The sequence below is a fragment of the Mobula birostris genome, chromosome 3 (assembly GCF_030028105.1).
Source record: "Mobula birostris isolate sMobBir1 chromosome 3, sMobBir1.hap1, whole genome shotgun sequence".
Classification (NCBI taxonomy): domain Eukaryota; kingdom Metazoa; phylum Chordata; class Chondrichthyes; order Myliobatiformes; family Myliobatidae; genus Mobula; species Mobula birostris.
The window spans coordinates 16,119,466-16,143,247 of NC_092372.1; the positions used below are offsets into that span (position 1 = coordinate 16,119,466).

At 41.6% G+C, this 23,782-nt stretch overlaps 1 protein-coding gene across 1 annotated transcript; it reads left to right on the top strand.

Moving 5' to 3' along the window:
• The first annotated feature begins 1,467 nt into the window (after window positions 1–1,467).
• On the top strand, window positions 1,468–23,390 carry grp (gastrin-releasing peptide). The gene is made up of 3 exons (XM_072251754.1): window positions 1,468–1,724; window positions 12,317–12,564; window positions 23,012–23,390. The coding sequence occupies exons 1-3, from the start codon at window positions 1,568–1,570 to the stop codon at window positions 23,063–23,065; spliced, it is 459 nt and encodes a 152-aa protein (XP_072107855.1). The 5' UTR covers window positions 1,468–1,567; the 3' UTR covers window positions 23,066–23,390.
• The last annotated feature ends 392 nt before the right edge of the window (window positions 23,391–23,782 follow it).

Sequence of the window (23,782 nt, forward strand, 5' to 3'; positions counted from 1 at the left end):
GTGTGTGTTGCTTCAAGTTAATTTTGATCTGTTGGCCTCTTCTGAATGTCCACTAATCACTGGTCTAGCTGTAGGGAAAGGTATGAAATTAGTGCCTCGTTTCAGAGTAAACGTGCAACATTACCCAGACGGGGCTGGTGGAGAACCGCCCGATTTTTAATTTCACTCCAAAGACGGAAGGCAAAGTGGGTGTCGGGGATAAGCCCCAATATAACACAAGGTGCGTGAGGAACTCAGCAGGTCAGACAGCATCTATGGAGAGGCATAAACCATCGACGCTATTCTGCTTGACTTGCTGGGTTCCTCCAGCATTTTGTGTGTGTGTGTGTGTGTGTGTGTGTGTGTGTGTGTGTGTGTGTGTTTGTGTTGCTCTGGATTTGCAACATCTGCAGATCAAACTTATTTTTAAGCACCAGAATATCGGACGCAAAAAAAAAGAGGCACTCAAAAGATTAAAGCATGGTTTGAATTTGTTGATCTGGGTGAGGACGTTGGTCATTCAGATACCTAAATTTCCATAATAACTAAATAAAAATAAAGAATCCAATGTTTATCCTTTCTAATTCTTCATCAGCAAGGCATCTCGTTCGTTTACCTTCAATGGATATTTTCTGCGCTGACTGTACGAGAGTTTAAACATCAGCACAAACCAGTTCAAAAGGCGATGAAAGTTGTAGCAGCGATGACTGGACAAGCGATGAAAGGAAGCAGGCGGTAGGATGAGTGAAGCGTGCCGAGTTCTGAAAACCTTACAAACACAAAGGGAAAAGCTAACACCAAAAAAAATGGAAAACATGGTATATAGATCAGAAGTTAAAGCAAGAACAATAGGACAATAACAAAGGTGACTTTAATGTAAAAGGGGCAGTGAGAGAGCGATGCAAGTCGGATAGTCTTTAGATGAGGTCCTCCCTTGAGTGACTAATGGTGAGGTTTTCAGCTTCGTTTGGCTCGGTTATCGGAGAGCAGATCATCAGGTCGCCAACATCTCTCATTGCCGCCGCCTTTACTAGGCGAGTGGAGACTGGGTTATCTCTCCAGCTTTTTGAAAGCGTTCACTAGACACAAGCTGAACAACACGGCTCCTCTTCTGCTGGCACCTGTCTGTCACTGAGATGAGATGACAGGCGGAGAAGGGTGTACTCGTGGGTTAAAAAAGGTCCCTGAAGCATAAAAAAAACATAACTTTTTACACAATGGAAAATCTTGATAACTTTTCCAAAATTAACAAAGGGAACCCTCGTGGATTCATTAAGGTACCATATCCGGCGCCGGGAGACACAATCGATCCGAAAGAGAGATGGATGATAACGTAACCCCTGATTTATACCACACCAACACATCACGCATGCCATCGTCAGCCGCTTTAATTTTGTCGGCTCCCCGCGATTTCGTCACGGTTTCTTATAAATTCCGCTCACAGCCGAAGAGAGACAGAGATCATTTTTGTGACTGAAGATCGGAAGATCCTTCTGAAGCGCTCCGGGACGGCGTTTTCCCAGTCTAGAGGGAAAGAAAGAGAGAGGACAAGGGGAAGGGAGGGAGATTGGTGAGCAACTACCGGGAGATGGGGTCGGAACTGATTTTTTGGAAACATCGTTTGCTCCTATCTCTGATAGTTTTCAGCATTACTAGTTCCAAAGTCCACTATGGACTTGCTGCTCCAGTTCAAAATCACGGCGGTTTGTCTAAGATATTTCCCAGAGGCAGTCACTGGGCGGTGGGTGAGTATACAATTTTATTGCTGCTTGTTTGAAACCTGATTCAACCCGGCAAGGGGGCACAAGTGGACATTTTATCGGCCTGATTAATGTCAGGCTGGTTGCGATTTTGCCAATGATGTCTTGTGTTCAACCTTCTGAATTCGAGGATTTAAAGATTGAGGAGGGATCTGATTGAAACCTATCGAATATTGAAAAGCCCAGAGAGTGGATATGAAGAAGATGTTTCCTACAGTGCAGGTTCCCAAACTGGGGTTCACGGACCACTCGTCCATGGCACAAAAAAAAAGTTGGTAACCCCTGCCTGAGGGTCTAGGACCGGAGGACGCAGCATCGGAATAGAAAGACGTCCCTTTAGAACAGGGGTTGAGGAGAACTTTATTTAGCCAGCGGTTGACGAATCTGTGGAATTCATTGACACAAACGGCTGAGCCGACCAAATCCTTGGGTATATTTCAAGCCGAGTTAGTGAGGGCGTCAAACGTTACGGGAAGAAGGCAGGAGGAGTTTCGGGGTTCAGAGGGGTAATGATTGAATGGTGCAGCAGACACGATAGGTTGAATGGCCTCATTCTGCTCCTATGTCTTATGACCAAATGTGTTTTCTCTTCAAATGTCAAATATCGGAATTTTACTGAATATATTTTGAATGCGTATTTGTTTTAAATTTAAGCAGAACTTCTGCGCACTTGTTCCACCTCTGCGCCTGAGTCTCAGCACTCTTTCCACCGTAGAACAGCTTTGCACGTTTTATTTTCTTCAGATTCAGAACTGTTTATCATCTGCCCATCGAAACATGTGAAATGCGCCGTTTGCGCTAACAGCTAGCACGGTAAATGATGTGCTGGGGGCAGCCAACAAGTCTTTTTAAGCAGCTGCGACGCTTTCGATAAATTCATTTCGCAAAGCGTTATATAACGCGTTCGCCCAGAACTTTTCATCCACAAAAGCGCTGCCTGAACACAGTTGCGAAGTTCTACTAAAGACAAATTGTCCCATGATTAGGCTAGGATTAAATAAGTGGGTTGTTGGGTGGCGCGGCTCGAAGGACCGGAAAGGCTCGGTAGATTAATAAATAAATAATTAAGCAGAGTAATGAAACTAATTTATGCTAATAAAAGGTTTAATAGGATCAAAATGCAACCTGACATAGAGTTTTTTCTCTTTGGAGTGGAAGAGAATAGGAAGTTACTTTATGGAGATATACAAGTTGATAAGAAGCATAGATAGAGTGGATATCCAGACACTTTCCCCAGGGCGGGAGTGGCTAATACGAAAGGACATAACTGTTAGGTATTTGAAGGAAAGTATGGGGTGGGGGGGGCGGTGAGAGTCTGGCGGGCTGGGCGGATGAAATTTATAGAGAGATCCAACCGCCAGGAGGGCGGTTCGGCAACGCTCCGTGGAAAGTGAAGGGCATGACACGGCACAGAAAACTTCATGGTCATCCACTGCAACCAGGGAAGACCCAGTTTGTGACGCTCGTTCGTACCACTGGACCTGGACTTCTGGGATCGAGGAAGTGGAATTGCCGCACTGTAAAAACTCTCCCACACAGCTTTCCTGCTATCGTCGAACACGATGGACAACCACCATAAAATGGGGGGGGGGGGGGAGGACACCAGAGCCAGGTTTCTTTCACACCCAGCGTCTGTGGAAATGTCGGATCAGGCCGACACCCTTCTTCAGGACGCTTTAACACAGAAGCTGGCAGATGTTGGAGCGCAGAGGCGGTGCTAGAGGCAGATGCATTAAAGATGTTTCAGAGCCTGTAGGATAGGCACAAGGACGAGGAAACTGGAGGGCTGTGTGGGAAGAAAGGATTAGATTGAATCTTGGAGCAACACACATAAAAGTTGCTGCCTGGCCTGCTGCGTTCACCAGCAACTTTTATGTGTGTTGCTTCAATTTCCAGCATCTGCAGAATTCCTGTTGTTTGCGAGATTGAATCTTGGAGTAGGTTGTACTATACTGTTCCATCTTGTGCGTTCTGAAGACCCTATACTTAGTATTTAACAGTTCGGCGATGTCTCTGTCACATGGTGTTAACCTGGATCCTCCGGCTGCAGTTTTCTCTAATTTGCTGTAGGACGGAAGTATTTGTTCACCCCTGAAGGGCAAAAAGCGCATCAACAATGGAAGCAGCGTCCCCAGTTAAGGTGAAAGCACTTCAGGCAAGAAGTCTCGTCTCCATTTATAATTCTATCTCCCTCTCTGGAGCTCGGAAATTCGATTGCAGACAAGATTTTCACAATCTCCAACGCCGTCATTTCACGGACTTCCAAAGTAAATCTATACAGTGGCGATTTCGATGGAGGCTAGAACAGGAGACCGTTCCAGACCTATTAATTGACCGAAACTCCTTGACATACTGTATTTATAGTCTAAAGGGAACAGACCTCTGTAACACAGTATTCACCCGTGAGAGAGACGCATCCAAATCGCCCGGGTAATTTATCAGCTAATTTTAAGACCTAAGAGGAGAGTTAGACCGTTCGGCCCATCGAGTCCACCCTGTCATTCCGTCGTACCCACTTTCCTGCCTTTTCTCCGTAACTTTTGACGACCCGACTAATCAGGAACTTTAAATATACCCAGCGGCTTGGCCTTCACAGCTGTTTGTGACTATGAATCCCACAGGCGGTCGAATGCCAATTCATTGCAACCGCGTTATTTCGGATGAAGAACCTCTGCCCTCCGTAGGTGCTGCCTGACCTGCTGAGTTCCTCCAGCAATTTGTGTGTGCGTTATTTCGCCAAATTTAAAAAAAAAAGATTCACTTCATTCGCCATATGCACTTAGGAATTTGCTCTGGCGTGTCGGCGCGACGTGATACAAAAAACAATATTCAACACTTACAGGAATAAAGAATTACATAAAATACTCTTAGAGGTTAAAATGCGGTATGAAATAAAATGTGCATAAATAGCATGATGCATTTATTATAAAGAGCATAATAAACAGGGGTTTAACGTATTTACAGTGCGGTGGAGTGATTGAGGTAATAGATTTGCTGTGCCTGGACAAATTTCTCTTATTACAAAGGCCGACAACAGAATAGTTAGGATCAGTTTATTAAACATGCAATATGGTAGAAGTTTGCTTTATTGGCTCTTAGTATCTCTGTAGATATTGTGCAACTTTCGTGTGAGCGGCAGGATCTCTAGTTTGCGGTGGTTTGCGCCACCTTTTGTTAATGTTTGTAACGGCAGGCTGAGTTATTAACAGGTTGGCAGCCCGAGTCACAGCCGTCGAAATGGGCTGCAGTCAGAGTCGGTGAACAGTTTCGCCATCTAATGGATACATTTCCTGAACCATTTTCTGTCTTTCTTTTCCGTCGTATAGACCAACTCGTGGGGTTCTGTCAATCACTCAGTCAGTTATTCCGAGCTAAAATTGTTTTGTTGTTGCAGCTGTTCTAGTGTGAGCTGGATTAAGACCTCACGATTTTGTTTTGGCTTGACATGTGGTTTTCCTACATGGTAGTGACAGTTTAAATTCCAGTTTATTGTCATTCAACCATAGACAGTGTGACCTGTAGTATTAATCTGTAATCATTATCTCCAAAAATAAATCAGGTGGTTATTTATCCTGTTGCAAAAAAAATCCCAATGTTACAACTGTGAATACTTTTCAAGAAATATTCAATATATGCAAAATACTCCGACAATTCTTAAAAATGTATCCCTCACTTGGTTTCACCTATCATCTGCCAGTTTATAGTCCTTTCCCTCCTCCCACTTTCTTATTCTGGCTTTTGCCCCCTCTCAACCTAAAATGTCAACTGTTTATTCCTCCCCATAGATATTGCTCATCTCCTTCAGCACTTGAGTACGTTGCTCAAGATTTCCAGCATAAGCAGAATCTCTTGAGTTATTATTCTGGCTTCTGCTCCCTTCCTTCCTGATCCTGATGGAGCGTCTCTTCCTAAAATAGCAACTGTTTAATGCTTCCCATAGATGCTGCCTGACCAACTGATTTTCTCCAGAATTTTTTCTATGTGTTGCTCAAGACGTCAAGCATCTGCAGAATCTCTTGCATCTTGAAAATATGTCCACTGTTTTATAAATGCATGTTTTTTTTGAACCAGCTGTGGTGGGGTGGGACCTATTCTAGATTTCCACAGGCAGTCAAATTAGACTTGAAAGAACCATTAGGTACTGCCATAAGCAAACCTTCTGAATATAATCATTGATTGACATATAAATAGACTCATTGTGATAACTATTTGATCAGCTTTGCATGACTCTGTAAAGTAGGACTACTGAATTAAAGTAATTCTGCTCCAGAGTAAGTAATATACAAAGACCCCCACCATCCAGGTAATGTCCTCCTGTCACATAAGAAATAGAAGCAGGAGTCGGCCATCTGGCCCGTCGAGCCTGCTCCGCCATTCAATAAGATCATGGCTGATCTGGCCATGGACTTATCTCCACCTACCTGCCTTTTCCCCATAGCCCTTAATTCCCCTGCTATGCAAAAAGCTATCTAACCTTCTGTTAAATATACTTACTGAGGTAACCTTCACTGCTTCATTGGGCAGAAAATTCCACAGATTCATCACTCTCTAGGAAAAACAGTTCCTCCTGATCTCCATCCTAAATCTACTCCCCCAAATCTTGAGGCTATGTCCCAGGCAACTCAACCTTGCCTCATAGTCTAACCCCCTCATCTCTGGAATCAACCATCAGGCAAGAGGTACAAAAGCCGACACCATTAGGTTCAGGAATAGTTTTTACCCTACAAACATCAGGCTTCCAAACTGGACTGGATAACTTCACTCACCTCAACTCTGAACTGATTCCAAATATTGAGGCATTGATCCTGTGCATAGTCAGAGGCTTTTCCCCAGGGCTGAAGTGGCTAGCACGAGAGGGCATAGTTTTAAGGTGCTTGGAAGTAGGTACAGAGGAGATGTCAGGGGGAAGTTTTTTTATGCAGAGAGTGGTGAGTGTGTGGAATGGGCTGCCGGTGGCAGTGGTGGAGGGGGAAATGATAGGGTGTTTTAAGAGACTCCTGGATGGCTACATGGAGCGTAGAAAAATAGAGGGCTATGGGTAAAGGCTAGGTAGTTCTAAGGTAGGGACATGTTCAGCACAGCTTTGTGGGCCAAAGGGCCTGTATTGTGCTGTAGGTTTTCTATGTTTCTATGTTCTATCTTTCTAGAGATTTACTTTCAAGGATTCAACTTTGTTTTATTTTGTATATTGGTTATTTGTCAGTGTGTTTCTGTCTGTATATAGTTTTTCATAAAAATCTGTTGTATTTCTTTCTTTTCCTGTAAATGCCTGCAAGTAAATGAATTGCAGCGTAATACACTCAGTGGCCACTTCATTAGGTACACCGGTACACCTGCTCGTTAATATAATTATCTAATCAGCCAATCATATGGCAGCAACTCAATGAATGAACGCGTGCAGACATGGTCAAGAGGTTCAGTTGTTGTTCAGACCAGACATCAGAATGGACAAAAAATGTGATCTAAGTGACTCTGACCGTGGAATGACTGGACGGTTTAAGTATCTCAGAAACTGCTGATCACCTGGGATTTTCATAGACAACAGTCTCTAGAGTTCACAGAGAATTGTGCAAAAAAAAAACATCTAATAAGTAGCGGTCCTGTGGGCGAAAACACTTTGTTAATGAGAGAGGTCAGAGGAGAATGGCCAGACTGGTTCAATCTGGCAGAAAGGTGACAGTAACTCAAATAACCATGTGTTATAACAGTGAACATCTCTGAATGCGTAACACATCAAGCCTTGAAGCGGACTGGTTACAGTAGGAGAAGACTGCACTGGATTCCACTCCTCTATCTTTCAAGAATCATTGGACTCTGGCATGGTTCTGTAGAACTGGAAAATTCCAAATGTCACTCCAATCTTTAAGAAAGCAGGAAAGCAGCAGAAATGAAATTATAGACCAGTTAGGCTGAGCTCAGTGGTTGGGAAGATGTTGGAGTCAATTGTTAAGGATGAGGTTATGGAGTACTTGGTGACACAGTACAAGATAGGACAAAGCCAGCATAGTTTCCTTAAGGGAAGATCTTGCGTGACAAACCTATTGGAATTCTTTGAGGAGATTACAAGTAGGATAGATAAAGGGGATGCAGTGGATGTTATATATATGGATTTTCAGAAGGCTTTTGACAAGGTGCCTCACATGAGGCTGCTTACCAAGTTAAGAGCCCATGGTATTACAGGAAAGTTACTAACATGGTTAGAGCATTGGCAGCAAGTGGGAATAAAAGGATCCTTTTCTGGTTGGCTGCCAGTGACTAGTGGTTTTCCGCAGGGTTCAGAGTTGGGACCATTTCTTTTTATGCTGTATATTTATGATTTAGACAATGGAATAGTTGGCTTTGTTGTCAAGTTTGCAGATGATACGAAGATTGGTGGAGGGGGAGGTAGAGTTAAGGAAACAGGAAGACTGCATAAAGGCTTAGACAGATTAGGGGAATAGGCAAGAGTGTGGCAAATGAAATACAATGTTAGAAAATGCATGGTCATGCACTTTGGTAAAAGAATTAAATGTGCAGACTATTTTCTAAATGGAAGGAAATTCCAAAAATCTGAGATGCAAAGGGACTTGGGAGTCTTTGTGCAGAACACCCTAAAAGTTAACTTGCTGGTTGAGTCGGTGGTGAGGAAGGCAAATGTCATGTTAGCATTCATTTCAAGAGGTCTAGGATGTGATACAGAGGCTTTATAAGGCACTGGTGAGGCCACTTCTTGAGTATTGTGACCAGTTTTGGGCACCTTATCTAAGAAAAGATGTGTTGGCTTTGGAGACGGTTCAGAGGAGGTTCACAAGAATGATTCCAGAAATGAATGGGATAATACAAGAAAAGTTTGATAGCTCTGGGCCTGTACTTGTTGGAATTTAGAAGGTTGAGGGGGGATTTCATTGGAACCTTTCGAATGTTGAAAGGCCTAGACAGAGTAGATGTGGAAAAGGGGCATCTAGGGCATGAGGGCACAGCTTCAGGATAGAGGGGTGTCCATTTAAAACTGAGATGTAGAGAAATTTCTTTAGCCAGAGGGTGGTGAATTTGTGGAATTTGTTACCACAGGCAGCTGTGGGGGCCAGGTTGTTGCGTGTATTTAGGGTGAAGATTGATAGGTTCCTGACTGATCACGGCATTAAGGGTTTCAGGGAGAAGGCCGGGGAGTGTGGCTGAGGTGGGGAATAAAATGATCAGCCATGATTGAATGGCAGAGCAGACTCAACAGGCCAAATGGCCTAATTCTATGTCTTGTGGTCTTATGGTCTAATCTGAACGCACAACACTTTGAAACTTGAGGTCAATGGGTTACAGCAGCAGAAGATCAGGTTCCACTCCTGTACCAAATAAAGTGACCACTGGATGTATACCTATGTATTTGACAATAAATTTACTTTGAACTTGGAACAATACGAGATTATGCATGTGAGTGACAGCAATGAATTGTTGAAATTGCTCCGGAATTCCAAGATTTGCATCAGGCCTACGAAAATTATAGACATCTGACAGCGAAGGATTGTTTGTAATGAATCTGCTGCAACCAGTAATGAAGAGAACCCCCTTCTATTGTGAAAACCTCATCTTAAGTGTTTCTAGCTGGTTGCTTCTAACCAGGAAAAGAAGCTTTTATCAGAGTCAGAAGATGAATTGGACATTCTTGAAGATTTAATAAAAAAAGGGGCTAATTTAATGAAAATTATGTAGTACTGTTTGCATTCTGAGAGGTAAAGGCAAGCACTGTGGCAACACGTGCAGTTCTATATAATTTTATGGAAGCTAATATCAGTTAGAGAATTACCCACATAGTGTTCCAGATACTCTCAAAAGCCATATTTTCATTGGCAATTTACTAAGAGGTGTATAAATAAGATCTGTAAATTGTGAATTGAAATGCGCTGACAAGCATTAGTAGTTGCTAACGTGGTGGTAGCTAATTATGATTATGTTTTTGTTAAAAGTGAAAAATAAACTGTGAATTTTGGATCCTTTCTAAGTGTGTGGAGACTGAGCTTTTGGTAAGGGGCTGTGTCCTGAGAGAACAGTTAACACTGTTCAGACTTGCATTACCAGTGGAAGTGTAGAGTAACAGTAGCGGCTGAAGGAATTGTGAAACGGCACGGATATTCTTGTGAATGATTGCTATACATTATAAATGGTCTCCAGGTGACAGAGTGAATCGCAGGGTTGTATAGGGTAACATATATAAGAATCAGGTTTATTATCACTGGCATGTGTCGTGAAATTTGTTAACTTAGCAGCAGCAGTACAATGTAATATATAATAATATGGAAAGAAAGTAAATTACAGTATGTATATTTAATAGTTAGATTAAATATAATGCAAAAACAAGAAATAATATTAAATAGAGGTAGTGTTCAATGTCCATTTAAGAATCAGATGGCAAAGGAGAAGAAACTGTTCCTGAATTGCTGAGCGTGTGCCTTCAGGTTTCTGTGCCTCATTCCTGATGGTAACAGTGAGAAGAGGGCATGGCCTGGGTGGTAGGGGTCCTTAATAATGGACACCGCCTTTCTGAGACACTGCTTCTTGAAGATGTCTTTGATACTATGGAGGATGGTACCCTAGATGGAGCTGACAAATTTTACAATTCTCTGTAGCTTCTTTTGGTCCTGTGCAGTAGGCCCCATACCAGACAGTGATGCAGCCTGTCAGAATGCTCTCCACGGTACATCTATAGAAGTTTTCAAGTGTTTTAGGTGACAAACCAAATCACTTCAAACTCCTACTGAAATATAGCCACTGTTTTGCCTTCCTTACAGCTGCATCGATATACCGGGACCAGGTTAAATCCTCAGAGATCTTGACACCCTGGAACTTGAAATTGCTCACTTTCTCCATTTCTGATCTCTCTATGAGGATTGGTTTGTGTTCCCTCATTTTACTCATCCTGAAGTCCACAATCAGCTCTTTGGTCTTACGCCAAGGTTGTTGCGGTGACACTACTCAATCCTATTGCTGTGATACTACTCAACCAGCTGGTATATCTCACTGCTGCACGCTCACTTGTCTCCATCTGAGATTTTACCAACAATGGTTGTATCTTCAGCAAATTTATAGATGGTATTTGAGCTACACCTAGCCACACAGTCATGGGTGTAGAGAGAGTAGAGCAGTGGGCTAAGCACACACCCTGAGATACGCTAGTGTTGATGGTCAGTGAGGAGGAAGTATCACCAATCCACACAGATTGTGGTCTTCCAGTTAGGAAGTCGAGGATCCAATTGCAGAGGGAGGTACAGAGGCCCAAGTTCTTTGATAATATATACTTTGATAATAAACTTACTTTGAACTTTGAATTTTTCAACCAGAATACCTGAAGAATATTAACAGGGAAAATGTTAAAAAGTTTTAAGTTTGTACTTAAATGTTGATGAGAGTATGGCTTGCTGCCAGCGGAAGTGGTAGGTGGGGAGCGGATGGGGTTTGGTTACAGCATTTAAGAGAAATTTGGATAGGTACAAGAATGGGAAGGGTATGGAAGGCTATGCTCCAGGTGTGGGTTGTTGAGACTATGAAGATAAATAGTTTGGCATGAACTAGATGGGCCAAAGTGCCTTTTTCTATGCTCTAGTGCTCTATGACTCCAAATACTCAGAAACACAAGTATATTCTGCCTTGATAAAGGGCCTTGGCCTGAAATATCAACTGTTTATTTCCCTTCATAGATGCTGCCTGACCTGCTGAGTTCCTACAGCATTTTACATGCATTGTTTGAAATACTCAGCAGCTCTGGCTGCATTGGTCACAAGAGAAACTAAGTTAACCTTTCAGGTTGATTAACCCTTCACAGATGAGATGTCATTGACCTACAACATCAGTGACTTCAGTCTTTGCGGATCTCTACTCTACTGCCCGTTACACCGCCGGCTTTTAGGGCAGCAATGAAGGTCCTCCATCTTTGGCGGTGTTCAGAGCTTCCTTCATCATGTCGGTAGCTCAGTTTTCACTGCTGTCAGTCATGCAAGTCCTGGGTGGAAACTCAGGAATACCACCTCACTCAGATGTAGAAGGATTCTTCATTGCTGTTTCCAGTGGACCACTCTTAGTCTGGCCTCTATACTTTGACCTGTTAGGCATAGGCAACCCTACCAAAAGCCAAAGTACAAAGCTCTGACCCAGCCAACATAGCCCCCGGGGTTGTTGAGGCACGCAAGCCTTCAAAACCTCCGACAAAGTTGTGGTCCTCTTGGAGGGGTCTTTGCATTTCCAGCAAGTTGTATTCACTTCAAATTTCTGACAGCTTTTGATTTCTGGTATTAAGTGTTGCTTGTTTGAAAATACATTGTGTAAAGATTAAATAAAAATAGCTTTAATTGTCACGGACAGATTGAATCATCAAAACAAATGAGTCATTAGTGTTGATGACCAATACAGTCTGCAGATGTGCTGGGGGACAACCTGTAAGTGTATAATTTGCATGTAATTTTAATATTGAACCTTTATCAATCAAGATATCTTAAATGACTCCTTTCATTCCTGGTGAAGGTTCTGTCTTCGAGGAAAAATATTATTTGCGAAATCCCGCCTTTTCATGCTTATAGAGTAAAGATTTCTTTGTTTCATTTTTTCAAAAGGACACTTGATGGGGAAAAAGAGTATAGATGATACTCTTTATGGCTATGCCAATGGAAACAGCATGATATATCCAGTTCTGTCAGGAATTGCTAAGCAGCCAGATGACAGCTTGCAGTCGACCGAGGTGGACAAGAATTTCTTAAGTTTGTTGGAACAAACCTTGTCAACAGACATTCAGAAATCAAGAGAAGACATTCCAGTACTTAACAAGAAAACACAGCAGACAGCTGACTACAACTTCAAAGAGGCAAGTGTGTTTAAAACAAAATACATTTTGTTAAATTGTTTGCCCCTTGTTATGGCTTATACAAGGGGATGTAAATTTAAGGTGTTGGGAAGAAAGTATAGGGGGGATGTCAGAGGCATTTTTTTTTACACAGAAAGTGAAACACACTGCCAAGAATGATGGAAGGGGCAGATACATTAGGGGTATTTAAGAGACTCTTAGATAGGCACAGAGATGAAAGAAAAATGGAGAGCTATGTGGGAGTGAAGAGCTAGATTGATTTTGGAGAAGGTTAAAGGGTCGGCACAACACCGTGGGCCAAAGGGCCTGTTCTGTGCTGTACAAGATATTGGCACAGAATTGGGCCATTTGGCCCGTCGAGCCTTCTGCACCATTCCATCATGGCTGATTTTATTATCCCTCTCAAGCCCATTCTCCTGTCTTCTCCCAGTAACCTTTGACACCCTAAATGACTTGGCTTCCACAGCGGTCTGTGTCAATGAATTCCATGGATTCACCACCCTCTGGCTATAGAAATTCCTCCCTATCTCTGAGATATGTTCTATGTTCTCAAAACAGAGTATTCCAGGTTTAATTTGGGGAAACAGCACGTTGTATGATAGTTGGATTTAATAATTGCATAATGCATTTTGGAATGAGGGTTCAGGTAATCACCATTTTATAGTGAATCCCTCATGATGTATTTGCCTATGATGTATTGGAGAAGCAGGCCAGCAACCAATGTTCATGAAGGAGAACTACTTTTGTAAAGCAGAAGAGATCACTTCTTGTCTAAAGAATAACAGATTTCAGTCAGGAAGGAAATGAAGAATGTTGAAAGAAGAAACAAAAGTTGACCTAGCTATTGAGTTTGACAGTCGCGAGGTAATATTGCAGCTCTGTAAAACTCCGGTGTTTATGGTCAGTTCTGGTCACCTCATTATAGGAAGGATATAGAAATTTTGGAGAGGGTGCTGACGAGATTTACCAGGATGCTAACTCAATTAGAGAGCACATCTAATGAGGAAAGGCCGAGCAAGCTAAGGCATTTCTATTTAGGGTGAATAAGGATGAGAGATGTCTTGATAGAGGTGTATAAGACGATAAGAGGCATTGATGGAAGAGACACTCAGTGCCTTTTTCCAGGGCAGCATAATTTTAATATGATTGGAGGAAAGTATATGGGGAGTGTCAGAGGAAGGTTTTTTTCCAATGCAGAGAGTAGTAGGTGCATTGAACATACTGCCAGGGGTGATGGTAGAAACAGATACATTAGGGGCATTTTTGAGACTCTTAATGTTAGTGTTGATTTTATTTGATACTGGTGCTGTGAATTGATGGAAATAAACTGTTGTACCAAAGTTGTGATTTAAATAGAAAATTATTGTCAAAAAAAAGCATCAGTTATTCACCTTGTAGGATGAAAGAAAAATGGGAGGGAAGGGTTAGGTTGATCTTGAAGTAGGCTAAAGGTCAGCACAACATCATGGACCAAAGGGCCTATACTGCACTCTACTATTCTGTGTTCTATGTTCTATTTTCAGATAGTGTTTTCTATGAATGTGATAACTTTATCTAATTTATAGTTATACAATGTATAACAGTGACAACACAAACACATGCCCAGTAGAAAGCAGATACCAAGATAAGTGATCAGAAGCATAGTCAAAGCATTTGTTCTTTCGAGGCATCTTTGGCAGAAAACTTCAGGTTGGTAAGTCCTGATACTGGAATTGAAAACCTTGAAACCAAGGAAAGCAATTAGTATCATTACAATGGTTTCGGAAAGGCCATGTCCATTTTTTGTCAATTACATAAAGTATGGTAAAGTTGGAAGGTCATTTTATATAAAAGGGTGAGTAAGTAGTTTTCACTATAATTTCTTTAAGATACTCAAACTAATTTTTTTTGTTATTTATTATTAATCTCCTTAAATGGAGCATGTGTTCATGTTGATTGTATTTAATAATGTTCCTATGAATTGATGGGAATAAACTGTTGTACCAAAGTTGTGATTTAAATAGAAAATTATTGTCTGAAAAACTGATCAGTTATTGACTTTTCAGGTTCTGGTCTAGTTGTTGGTGACAGTGGCAATTGTTTCTTACCAAAAAACCTCAAAGAGCATTTTTACACAAAAATAACTGATCTTCGTTGATGCCTATTGTCAGTTTAGAAGTAACCAGTTTGTTTTGGTTTTATTTCCTTTGTCTTTTCCATGGCAGCTCTGTGTTTTTTAAATTTCTAATTAACATAGGTGCTCAGATATGCTTTACAATGTATCCAGCCTTGATGAAGGAGCTCAACCCAAAATGTCGATTCTGGTCAGTTCTGGTCACCGAATTGTAGGAAAGATGTCAACAAAATTGAGAGAGTACAGAGAAGATTTACTAGAACGTTACCTGGGTTTCATCTCCTAAGTTACAGAAAAAGGTTGAACAAGTTGGGTCTTTATTCTTTGGAGTGTAGAAGGTTGAGGGGAGACTTAGATTAGATTAGATTAGATTATGAGGACACGCAGTCCTCTTTTATTGTCATTTAGTAATGTATGCATTAAGAAATGATACAATATTCCTCCGGTGTGAAATCACAAAACACAGGACAGACCAAGACTGAGAAAGCTAACAAAACCACATAATTATAACATATGACTTGATAGAGGTATTTAAAATTATGAGGGGGATTGATAGAGTTGACGTGGATAGGCTTTTTCCATTGAGAGTGGGGGAGATCCAAACAAGAGGACATGAGTTGAGAGTTAAAGGGCAAAAGTTTAGGGGTAACATGAGGGGGAACTTCTTTACTCAGAGAGTGGTAGCTGTGCAGAATGAGCTTCCAGCAGAAGTGGTTGAGGCAGGTTCGATGTTGTCGTTTAAAGTTAAATTGGATAGCTATATGGACAGGAAAGGAATGGAGGGTTATGGGCTGAGTACAGGTCGGTGGGACTAGGTGAGAGTAAGAGTTTGGCACAGACTGGAAGGGCCGAGATGGCCTGTTTCCGTGCTGTAATTGTTATATGGTTATATATGAGTTATTCCTTTCCCTAGATGCTGCCTGACTTGTTGAGTTTTCCAGCATTTTGTGTGGGCTGCTCTAAGTTTTACATTCCCTGAATGTAATAAGTTATCCATGTAATTTATGTTCAAGTTTAATTGTCATTCAACCACACATAAATACCCAAAGAATACAGCCAAATAAATCAGTGTTCCTCTGAGGCCAAGGTGCAACACACAGAACCAACAGTCATACTTAGCACAAGGCATATATAACACATTTAAAATAGCAAAGGCAATTAAGATCGGAATAAACTACAGTCACACAAAAAGAAATATGGTCCAAGTCCCTGAGTCCATGAATGTTGCAGCAGTCTGCAGTCGAACACAATACAGCTTGTCTTCTGCCAAGCAAACTCACTGTCTCTAGCATGGATGCATTGTCACATCACCTCTGGCACTCTGGCACTTTCGATTTGGTCTGTGGTAGAAGTAGAATATAAATTCATTTTGGTCACTGGTGTTAACCAAATACTAGAGTATTAGTTGTACTTTTGTTCATTTGGCCTCTCGAATCTGATGCTGGTAAAGCATTGTTGTGTATTGCAACATCCGACCTATGAAAGCATGAAACATCGGGAAAATCCGACAAAGAAATAAAAGTCTATTGACAGATTTAAACTACATCATGAAAGCATCTTACTGGGATCACTCAAAAAGCCTAGATTGACATGAGTTTAGTTATCCATAATGTTGTGCAAAAATAAAAACAACTGCAAGTACAAAAAGAAAGAGAAAAAAGATTATAATAATAATAAATAAATAAGCAATAAATATCAAGAACATGCGATGAAGCGTCCAAAACGCGAGTCCAGTTCAGTGGGAGAAGTTCAGTGACGTGCAAGTTAGTTGAGTGAAGTTATTCCCTCTGGTTCAGGAGCCTGATGGTTGAGGGGTAATAAAAGTTCCTAAACCTAGGTGTGCCTGTCCTGAGGCTCCTGTACTTTCTTCCCAATGACAGCAGTGAGAAAAGAACATGCCCTGGATGATGGGGGTCCTTGATGATCGATAATGCTTTCCTGCTACAGTGGTCCATGTAGATGTGCTCAGTGGTGGGGAGGGTTTTTCCCATGATAACTTGGCCATATCCAGATCTTTCTGTGTAGGCTTTTCTGTACAAGGGCATTGGTGTTTCCATCCCAGGCTGTGATGCAACCAGTCAATACATTTCCAAAGACATCTATAGAAGTTTGTCAAAGTTTTAGATGACATCAATCTTCACAAATTTTCAAGCAAGTAGAGGCACTGCCATATTTTCTTTATGATAGCACTTACGTGCTGGACCCAGGTGATAACACCAAGGAATTTAAAGTTGCTGACCCTTTCCATCTCTGATCCCCCATGATAAGGACTGAATCATGAATCCCCATTTTCTCCTCCTCAAGTTGAGAGGGTAAACAGCTTTAAGTTCATCGGCATCCACATCACCGAGGATCTCACGTGGTCCGTACACACCAGCTGTGTGGTGAAAAAGGCATAACAGTCCCTCTTTCACCTCAGACGGTTGAGGAAGTTTGGTATGGGCCCCCAAATCCTAAGAACTTTCGACAGGGGCACAATTGAGAGCATCCTAACAGGCTGCATCACTGCGTGGTATGGGAACTGTACTTCCCTCGATCACAGGACTCTGCAGAGAGTGGTGCGGACAGCTCAGTGCATCTGTAGTTGTGAACTTCCCATGATTCAGGACATTTACAAAGACAGCTGTGTAAAAAGGGCCTGAAGGATCATTGGGGACCCAAGTCACCCCTAATATAGTCTATTCTAGCTGCTACCATCCGGGAAACCATACCACAGCATAAAAGCCAGGACCAACAGGCTCCAGGACAGCTTCTTCCACCAGGCCATCAGACTGATTAACTCATGCTGATTTGAGTGTGTTTCTACGTTACATTGACTGTTCTATTTATTATAAATCACTATGAGTGCACATTGTATATTTAGATGGAGACATAATGTAAAGATTTTTACTCCTCGTATAAGTGAAGGATGTAAGAAATAAAGTCAATTCAATTCAACTCAACTCAATAATCTTCTCCTTGGTCTTGCAGATGCTGAGTGAGAGGGTGTTGTTGTGATACCACTCAGCCAGGTTTAAAATCTCCCTCCTATATGCTGATTTGTCACCGTCATTGTTCGGCCAGTGATAGTGGTGCCATCAGCAAACTCAGATATGGCTCTGGAGCTGCGGTTAGCCTCACAGTCATAAGTATAAACTGAGTAGATAGGGAGCTAAGCACGCAGCCTTGTGGTGTACCTGTGTTGATGGAAGTTGTGGAGTAGATGTTATTGCCAATCCGAACAGGCTGGTGTTTGCAAGTGAGGAAATCGAGGATCCAACTGCATGAGGAAGTATAGAGACCTAGATCTTGGAACTTATTGATTAGTTTTGAGGGGATGATAATAATGAGTACTGAGCTGTAGTGAATAAAGAGTTTCCTGATGTGTGCACTTTCACTGGCTAGATGTTCCAGGCTTGAGTCAGGAGCCAATAAGATGGCATTTTACTGTTGTCCCCTTGTGACAGTAAGCAAATGGAGTGGATTCAAGTCCCTTCTCAGGCAGGGGTTAATGTATTTCATCACCAACCTCTCAAAACACTTCTTCATTATGGATGTGGTGCTACTGGATGATAGTCATCAAGGCAGGTTACCACAAATATCTTAGGCACAGGTATAATTGATAAAATAGCCAAGTTTCCCCTTGTTTCTTAGGAACACTGTGCTGCTTAAGTTGGACAGGAGACTGTTGCAGAACAGTTTCTAACTAGTGTCATTCATGTGCACTTGTGTAGCCATTAGGCTCTACCCTGTGCTTTGAGCAAATAGTTTTAAAATAGTATCAGTAGCTCATATTTTGTGTTCAAAAATCAACAATTTTTATCACTGATAATTGGTGAGAAATAAGCAGTAAGACAATTCAGTATTGTTTTGTTCACTGTGGTTTCAAGCATTCAGGCTTAGAGATGCCAGAAACTGTATCTTCAGGCCAGACATTTCTTACAGGAATATTTAAGTAAATTTTCCATATATACAGGATTCTGACCTGTTAGACATTATTTTAAAAATGAATCCTTCAGTGAAAGGTTTTACTGGGAAAATTTATAATTTACTGCTACAACAGTACAATTACCTTCACTTAAGATTAAGCAAGATTGGGAAAGAGAGCTTAACATGACCTTGATAACAGAGGATTAGTTGCGAATTTTGAACTTTGTTAACTCTTCTTCGATTTGTGCCAGTCACTCTTTAATTCAATTTAACATTGTACATCGTTACTATTTGACAAAGGAGAGACTGTCTAAAATGTTTCCTAATGTTGATAGTCAGTGTGATAGATGTAAAACCGAGACAGCAATATTGACACATACGTTTTGGTCATGTTCTGTACTGAAACGGTTTTGGAAATCTATTTTCTCTACAATTTCTAAAGCTTTAAAAATTAATTTACAACCTAATAAGTTGACAGTTTTGTTTGGTACAATCCCTCAATATATTCATGGTATTTCTATATCAGACCAACACGTAATTGCATTTGTTACATTATTGGCCAGAAGGGCTATTTTATTAAAATGGAAAGATGCCTCTGCTCCCATTTTGATACAATGGTTCTCTCAGGTGATGTTATGTCTTAGTTTGGAGAAAATCAGGAGTCGAACTTTTGATCCTCGATTTGACTTTGAGAAAAGGTGGGGTTCTTTTGCCCGATACTATCATCTGATTTGAGTTAATTAAGATGGTTTCCTTCTGACTCTTGTTTAAATGGATTTGAGTTGGCGGATTGATGTTTTTCTTTTATGGAAGCTTGTATGGCGTATAGCACCGGGGTTGTGCTCCCAATGGGGTTTTTTTTCTCTTTTTTTCTTAGCAGGGGGTTTTTTTGTTATAGTTATTAGGGGTTCTTTTTTCCAAAAATATATTCTTAACACTTTATTTTTTCTTCTTATTATTGATATATTGTTTAGCTTTGTTAATCAGATATTTGGTAATTTAATTCCTCATTGTACGTATTGACATGTTGACTTGATTAATGTTTTTTTGTTGACCTCAATAATAATCAATAAAAAAGATTTAAAAATGAGAGATGCCAGAAACTGCTGGAAGTGAAAATGAAACAATTTAGCTACTTCAACAAGCTTCCCTTTCTCCAGCATCAATGCTGCCCTCAACCGTATCTCTCCCATTTCATGCAGTTTGCTCTCACCTCATCCTCCTGCCACCCTACTAGGGATAGGGGTTTCTCTTGTCCTTACTTACCACCCCACCTGCCTCCACGTCCAGCACATAATTCCCCATAACTTCCACCATCTCCAACGGGATCCCACCACCAAGCTCATCGTTCCCTCCCCCCCCCCCCCCCAATTTCTGCTTTCCGCAGGGATCACTCCCTACATGTCTCCCTTGTCCATTCTTCCCTCACTACTGATCTCCCTCCTGGCACTTATCATTGCAAGAGGAACAAGTGCTACACCTTCTCCCTCACTACCATTCAGGGCCCCAAACAGTCCTCCCAGGTGAGGTGACACTTCATCTGTGAGCCTGTTGGGATCATATACTGTGTCTCGTGCTCCGAGTGTGATCCCCTGTATATCGGTGAGACCTGACGTAGATTGTGAGACCGCTTCGCCAGAAAAAGCAGGATCTCACAGTGATTACCCATTTTATTTTCAGTTCCCATTCCTATTCCGGTATGTCAATCCATGCCTCCTCTACTGTCACATGAGGCCACACTCAGGTTGGAGGAACAACACCTTATATTCCGTCTGGGTAGCCTCCAACCTGATGGCATGAACATCGACTTCTCCAACTTCTGGTAATAACCCCGCCCCCCCCCCTTCACCATTTCCCATCCCCTTTTCCCTCTCTTACCTTATCTCCTTGCCTGTCCATCGTCTCCCTCTGGTGCTCCTCCCCTTTTCTTTCTTCCATGGACTTCTGTCCTCTCCTATCAGATTCCCCCTTCTCCAGCCCTGTATCTCTTCCACCAATCAACTTCCCAGCTCTTTACTTCACCCCTACCCCTCCCAGTTTCACCTATCACCCTGTGTTTCTCCCTCCCCTCCCCCATCTTTTAACTCTACTCCTCATCTTTTTTTCTTCAGTTCTGCCAAAGGGTTTCGGCCCAAAACATCGACTGTACTTTTTTCCCATAGGTGCTGCCTGTGCTGCTGAGATCCTGCAGCATTTTGTGTGTGTTGCTTGGATTTCCAGCGTCTGCAGATTTTCTCTTGTTTTTGAAACAAGAATAATTCTATTCTATTTACAGTGGCAAGTTAACTTGCCAACCTGCATGTCTCTGGGATGAGGGTAGAAACCAGAGCACACAGAGAAATCCCACGTGGGAACGTGCCAACACCTCGCGAGCATCATCAGAGGTCAGGGTTGAATCCAAGTCACTAGAGCGGTGAGACAACAATCCCGTTAGCTGTGGCACCGTGCCACCAGGCAGCATCTGTTGAATGAGAATCAAAAGTTAATATTTGAAGCTGAAGGCTCCATCACAGATTTTAGAGACCATAAGAACATAAGACATAGGAGCAGAATTAGGCTATTCAGCCCATCGAGGGTGCTCCGCCATTCCATCATGGCTGATCCCGGATCCTACTCAACCCCATACACCTGCCTTCTCACAGAGAGGGGGATTCCTATTGCAAGATTCTACTTTTGGGTAAACTTTGTAAATTTTCTAGATTTGGCTCTGATGCTATGTTACAAAGGCGATTTGCTTAAATATCAACAATCAACTTCAATTGCCATATTCATTTACGTGTGAATTTGCTGTAATGTATTGGTGTAACATACAACAAAAACATCATTCAACAGTTATAAGAGTAAAGAATTAGATTTAAATAAAAACTTAGGTTAAAGTACGGATATAGAATAAAATTTGTATGAGTACATAAATACCAGAGACTACAATATAAACAGCATTATAAAAAGTGGTTTAAAGTGTTTACAATGCAGTGCATGACTGAGGTAATAGATAGAGGGGGCTGGCGTGTCTAACCAGAATGATTGATCACATTAAGTGCCTGGGGAAGTAACTTTTAAGATGGTGCGATTTTTTTTTTGTTTTAATGCTATAGGGATATAAAAACGAAAAGCTTCATGCCATCTTAAACATCTCTTAATAGCAAGGAAAAGCAGCTAAGATGGTACCAAAAAAAATGGAAAATACTTAACTCAATTGTACTGTGTCTACAGATTTTGTGTATCCACTTGCTGTTTTGGGGGCAGCACAGTACCATAGCAGTTAGCATAAAACTCTTACGGCACCAGGAACTGGGGTTCAATTCCAACGCTGTCTGAGGAGTTTGCATGTTCTGTGCATAACTGTAGGATTCCTCTGGCTGCTCCTGTTTCTTCCTACGTTCCAAAGGTGTGTAGTTTGCTAGGTTAATTGGGCTTATGGGGCCGGATGGGCCTTTTACTGCACGATGGGCTGGAGATACATCTCTGTCAAATGAGTTGCAAGGTTCTTCGTACCTCTGCTAGCCTGCAGGTCACCATTGGGCAAGGTGTAGCACCTGCTCAGCACCCCCGATCAGGGTCACGTGAAGCCATGGGAGCAGGTGGCGGATAGTCATATGAGCAGCTGGTGCACATCACAAGCCCTCGTTATGGGACTATTGATGACAGTGAGACAATCTCTGAAGAGCATTGATTATGGCTGGGGTCGATCATCTTGTAAAGACACTGGCCAGAAGGATGCAATGGCAAACCACTTCTGCAGAAAAATTTGCCAAGAACAATCGTGACAGGGCACACAATGATAATGGTGATGGGCCCGTTACTTGCTGTATCTCTAAGTAAGTCTTCAGTTGGGCCAAAAGGGGGAGCTTCACCATGTCTGAAACAAATGTAAGCCTCACCATATCTGTATTTTACCAGAGATCAGCAAGGAAGTATGGAAGTCTGAAAACAAGTCAAATGCCTCTGTTCTATTTACCTTTTTTTTGTGAGATCAGTAATCAAGAGGAAAAGAGAGCTAATAAGGACGAGGGAAATAAAATATAAAAATACAAATACTATTACTCTTTGAAATGTCTAAAACCAGAAGGCATGTATTTAAGGTGTGAAGAGGTCATTTCAAAGGGGATGGGAGGGGAAAATTTTTTACACAGAGTGGTGGGTGCCTGAAATGTGCTGCCTGGGGTGGTGATAGGGGTAGATACATTAGAGACTGTTAAGAGACATTTAGACAGGCCCATGAAGGTGAGGAAAATGAGAGGATGTGGACATTTCATAGGCAGAAAAGTTTAGTGTATTTGGCTATTTGATTACTAATTTAATTGGTTCGGCACAACATTGTGGGCCAGAGGACCTGTTCCTGTGCTGTACTGTTCTATGTTCCAAACAACCTTAAATGATTAAAATTACCACTCTTTTGCTAATGATGTATTTCTTCTTTGACAGATGGTGGACTATCTTCTACAGTTTATGAACGTGAAGGATGAAACCCCAAGCTGAATACACAACAAGAGTTCAACCAGAAATATTCTAAAGAGACTATTATGTTTTTGTCCTCCAAGTGTTTAGCACCACCAAATACCAGACTAAATCGCTTTTGTTTTAAAATTACTGAATGTTCTTGTATGTCTGAACTTGAACTAAATGATTTTCACACAGCAGATTATGTTTTGATGTTTTTAATGTAAATAAGTATTGTAAGGGCCAGTCTTCCAATAGAAAGATCCTGATGTTACTATATCCGTGTTTTATCATCATTCACCTTTTTGTTTGCAACTGCATTATGAATTAAAGAATAAAATCATAATTCATGTCATATTAGTTGGTAAAGTCACAGTAATTAAAGCCCATTTTAAAATGGCTTTAACTTAAGAGTCTGTTATTAGTTATACTGAATGTTCGCTTTGGAACATCACTGCATAGTACAGAACAGGTCCTCCAGCCCACGACGTTGTGCTAACCTTTGAACCTACTCAAAGATCAATCTGCAGAGAGTTGTAAGCTTAGTCAGCTCCATCATGGGCACTAGACTCTGTAGTATCCAGGACATTTTCAAGGAGAAATGCCTCAGAAAGATGGCATCCATCATTAAGGACCGCCATTACCCACATCATGGCTTGTTCTCATTGCTGCATCAGGAAGGAGGTACAGGAGCCGGAAGGCACACACTCAACGATTCCTCCCCTCTGCCATCCGTTTTCTGAATGGACATTGAAC